A 4,793-nucleotide genomic window follows, 5' to 3' on the forward strand; every position below is an offset into this window, starting at 1 on the left:
ATGCGAAGACAGAGGACTCGCACCGCGCCAACTACTCTCTTGAACTAAAATGCGATGCATACGAGATACGAGATATCGTCTTGGGAGTTGGCAAAACTTACTTGCTCTATTATTTCACGTTCTTCAGCCGATAGATGAGATAGATCGGGCATCAGTGACGGATCGTCCATAACGTGATAAACAGAATCAACGTGCTGAAAAATGAACAATACAAATTAAATAATCAGAAATGGTAACTTTATATAATTCGAATCGATGTGAACGGCGCGGGCGAAGCAAGAAAACAAAAAAAAACACGACAACAATGAAAACAGAGACGTAGTTAGTTGGTGTCCAAGGGTTGAATGTCAAAAAGGGGCACGAAGAAAACAGGAAAGGAACAATAGGAGAGCAACGTCTTTTGTCACTGAACTCGGTTGCATTATCAACTTTTTGATGGAGCGACGAATATCTTGAAACAAAACAGAAGTTGAAGAAAAAAAATGAAAAGTAGAGAAAACAGAGAGTCTCCTGGATTAGAAACAATGAAAAATGACGCCTCTTCCGAAGAAGACGAAAAAGAAATGAAAGGAAGCACCCTATGATGGGGTGTGGTCAGTTTGCCGACAACGTTTTCAGTGAATACCGTGGGAAAATGGGGTAGGAAGAATCCGAAAATAGGCGCCCGTCGTTTCTCTCTATTCGCTATCAAGAACTTTTTTGCAGAGAAAGTGAAAGAGAAAAGCACTGAAAAGGAAAAGAAATAAGAAATGAGCGTAGGAGTTTGGTGGTACTAGTGGTGGGGGCTTTGGTGAGGAAGTGGCAAGAAGGGAGGGGAATAGAGGAAGAAAAAAGAAAGGAAAACTCTGGAAAGTGATGGATATGAAGGTTTTGTGAAGGTTTTCTTCTTCTTCACAAAAAAGGCCAACTACGAGGACGACAGGTAAAGGATTCATGCTGGTGTTTGGCTTGACAACATCTGGACAACGCCAGATGTTGAAGAGAGACAAAGGTAAATGTGAAATTCGAAATTCGATGCAAGATTAACGACTGTGTCGAGAAGAAACACATTAATTTTGAGACAATGAATTCATTTTTGTTTCCACAAGCTAGTATGAAATAAAAAAGACAAGGTCTAGAAAAGATAGGGACCCTCCTCATGCTACGTACGGAAAAAAAGGAGGAGGGGTAGAAAAAGAAAGAGAAAACCGGGAAGGAGTAGAAAAAAAAAGAAAAAGATGAAGAAAACAAGGCATGCGCGACAGGAGGAAAAACCAGCCGAATGCGATATAAGCAATGAATAAAACAAGGACATGGATAGCGAATAGTTCATGTTTTACTCAGAGCTCTTCTAATAAATAAATGGATGTGTGTAGATGGGAGTAGAAGGGAGGGGTTTAGGACTTGCGGACGACTGATGCGCAAACGCAAGGAAGGAGAAAGAAGGGGTGAGGAGCAACGTCCGCAAAACACAAAAATGCTCTACCCTTCTTTTCTTTCGCAACCAGTCTTTCCCTTTTTCCTTCCCAAGATGGCTCGGTCCGTTTGTGCCAAACGTTGACAATTAGCAACTCAGCGGGCAGCTTATCCAATATGCTCAAGATTGCCATGTTTTGTTCTTGCTTCGTTGGCGGGCTTCCACATACACATACACACAGACATACAAGCAGATACACGCGGCAAAGGCCTCAGCCTCAAATTGGATTATCTGTTCATGAATGCACAGAAAGAAGAAAAGTATAAAACGACAGGGGTAGAAGACGAAGGAGGTGGAGCACAGACGTTTGAAGTCGACGGCGACGACGGGACCACCCTTCAGTCAAGCAGCTCCGCCTATTCTGTGCCCTTTCGGTCACGTCCAGGATGCGAATGAGTCGAGTGGGCGGAGCATCCTCTCTCCTCCGATCTAGGGCAGTCACGGAAAAAAACGAAGAAGTGAGAGAGAGAGAAAGAAAAATAGAGTGGAAACACAGGAAGAGTGAAAAGTCCACGTTTAGTAGGTTGACTTCTGACTCACTTAAACACCTGCATATACATACACGATGCTCTCTAGACCACGCCTCTTTTTCTGGATTAGCAAGTCGTTGTATGTTAGGAAGTGAGAGGGGGATTGAACGAAGGAGAGTTTTCGGATTTTAAAGATTAGATTAACGATGAGAAAGGATAGAAAATGGGGGAAAATCCTTTTCGAATTATTTCATCTTGGTGGTGATTCAAGGATGTTAAATCCGAGAAGTGCAATAAGGAGGATTTGATATCTGAGAGATAAGGATCACTTTTTCAAAAGGGATGATGTTTGGAGAGAGTTCCTATCGATGAAGAGGCTTCTAATGATTTGTAGACGTACCTAGAGTATGACAAAGTTTATGATTGAGTATTGAAATTCGAAAAGTGAGAAAGTGTTTCTTATCGGACATTTTCTTAAAGTCTGAAATTCCAAACTATCTGAGAAATAGAGAAAGTTTGTGATCTAAAACATTTTCTTGTCTTGAATTCAACTAATTACTAACTCGGTTTTTCTTTCATCTCCCAATTACTACAAATGTATGTCCCAGTTATATCTCCTAGTTTCATAGACATTTCACGTGTTAGTGGTTTTCTCCCCTTCGTTGAAATAAATAAATAAATAAAGAAACTGATAAAGCTTTAGGATGAAATTCAAATAGTGAATTCCATACACAAAAATTTAAAAAAAGACGTATTCAGAATCAATAGTTTTCGAAACCAAAGTAGTTTTAAATGAATCCAATTCATATCTAAAGCAATGTTGAAGTCTATAATTATGTATTGAAATTCGAAAAGTGAGAAAGGGTTTCTTATTGCAAAAAAAAATTTGAAGACTGAAACTTCAAAATACCTGAGAAATGACAAAATTTGTAAGAAACTGATGAACTCACACGGTTCAATTCAAATTAAGAGTATGCAATTCCAGAAATGTTTGAGTACAATAAAATGGACCAGATTCACATTTTCTATCAAGTTACGCTATCATACAGTAATCCTACAAACGTTTAGGGCTTTCTTCTGACTCTTAACACAAATCAGCATCAAGACAACTAGATATGACTCTAATGAAAGGTGACAGGGACATTGCTCACATTTTTCTAGCAGGCTCTTGAAGTACGTCACTCGAGAAGATATTTTTGATTTTCAGATTCATGTTTGATCTCATGTTGGGTTTGACCTAGGTCATAGGGTCCTTCGATTTAAATTTTTTCTGATTTTGAAAATGACGTTCATGAACAGACATTATAAAGATAGTCAATTTTTTCAAAAAAAAATTTTTCAAAAAAAACATCTCTAAAACTACAGGTTTTACAGACAATATTGGAATTCAAAGAAGACTGAAGAGATGAATGCTTGATTTTGTGTCTTCCAAAATTGATAGATTTTGAAAATGACGTTCATGAACAGACATTATAAAGATAGTCAATTTTTTCAAAAAAAAATTTTTCAAAAAAAACATCTCTAAAACTACAGGTTTTACAGACAATATTGGAATTCAAAGAAGACTGAAGAGATGAATGCTTGATTTTGTGTCTTCCAAAATTGATAGTTCAGCTTTCTGACAGACTTTTAAAAAATTTTGATAGCAATTTCAATTGTCCTCATGTGAAATACCATGTTTCACTAATTTTCTGCTGCAAATAAATTTTGAATCAACTATTTAGTATCTCTAACCTAACATTCCTAGGTTAGAAATAAATGTATTTCAGATTAATCAAAGTCTCATTCTTGGAAAGCGGATAAGGGGAAAATTCTATCAAATCTAAATAGAAACTGAGTCTGAAAATTGGATATCAAACCGATACATGTAACAGGTGAAAAACAACAGTATCAATTTCTCTGAAAAAAAAGTAATAAGTGATATTTGTGTCAAAACCCGAAAACAATCAGAATAACATATTCAATCTAATCTGAGAAAAAGGCAGGTTACTAGTTCATGCTCACGCAACACTTCTGATTGGTTAGCTCAGCAAGCTAGATTCCAGATGGATGCACTAATAGTGGCAGGCGGTTCTTATCACTGGGACGATGTTAGAAAAAGTGTGAGAGACGAAATATGAGAGATAGAGAAGAAAATCCGCACGATCAGAAAAAGGAAGCTACACATGAAGACGTTTGAAGTAAAATTTGTAGAGAACTGGGAGAAAAATAGGGAGGATTCAAGATGGGCTTGACAGGTATACTCAAACTGATTGAAAACTTTTTATTCAGGTATGGAAAGCTTTTGAAGTCCTTACGTTGATTAACAAGAGAGCTAAAATCTAGTAAAAGGAGATTATAAACGTTAAGCCTACTGTAGAGGTCCGAAAAAAGTTCATCGGGTGCATTAGTTGATTGAAAATGAAAAAAAAACGAAGAGCGATAAAATGTGGTAATCAGCTAACTGGGTTTTTCTAAGACTACTCGATAGCCTAACTAATCTTTGCTAAGCACATGAAAAATGGTGAAACTACGACTTTATGATCTCAATTTTCTGGCGGTGAGGGAAAATTTAATTAGATATTTATAAAGATGCGGTCACAAAAAAATATCAACTAGATCTCTGCACTGTTTCTATCAGTCTATACTTTTTTTCTAAGTGTTATTTATGTTAAAAATAAAGAAATAATATTTTTTAACATGCAAACACAAATCAAGCTTTCTTTTTAATTATTAAGGGGTTTGCAAAAAACTATGAGATAAGCTACGATCTACAGAAAAAGCGTACTTTCCCTGCTTTATTCATTGCTCAAGGTCTCTGCGGAGTGGATTTCGGAAAGTCGAGGTGAGGGAAGGCAAGAAACATTTGGCCAATAACTGACATCACT

At 37.1% G+C, this 4,793-nt stretch overlaps 2 protein-coding genes across 2 annotated transcripts in view; both read right to left on the reverse strand.

The window, feature by feature from the left end:
- Cbr-unc-10 overlaps positions 1–170 on the reverse strand; it is a gene marked incomplete at both ends in the record, with an annotated part of 8,337 nt that extends 8,167 nt beyond the window's left edge. Inside the window, one exon of the mRNA XM_045239935.1 lies at positions 102–170. Within this exon, the coding sequence (XP_045094430.1) occupies positions 102–170 (69 nt within the window). The remainder of the gene's footprint in view (positions 1–101) is intronic.
- Positions 171–1,376: 1,206 nt separating this feature from the next.
- On the reverse strand, positions 1,377–1,589 carry CBG27787 (the record flags this gene model as incomplete). Its single annotated transcript, XM_045239936.1, has 1 exon — positions 1,377–1,589. The coding sequence occupies one exon, from the start codon at positions 1,587–1,589 to the stop codon at positions 1,377–1,379; it is 213 nt and encodes a 70-aa protein (XP_045099117.1).
- Positions 1,590–4,793: the final 3,204 nt, after the last annotated feature.

The sequence above is a fragment of the Caenorhabditis briggsae genome, assembly GCF_000004555.2.
Source record: "Caenorhabditis briggsae complete genome, chrX, whole genome shotgun sequence".
Lineage (NCBI taxonomy): Eukaryota > Metazoa > Nematoda > Chromadorea > Rhabditida > Rhabditidae > Caenorhabditis > Caenorhabditis briggsae.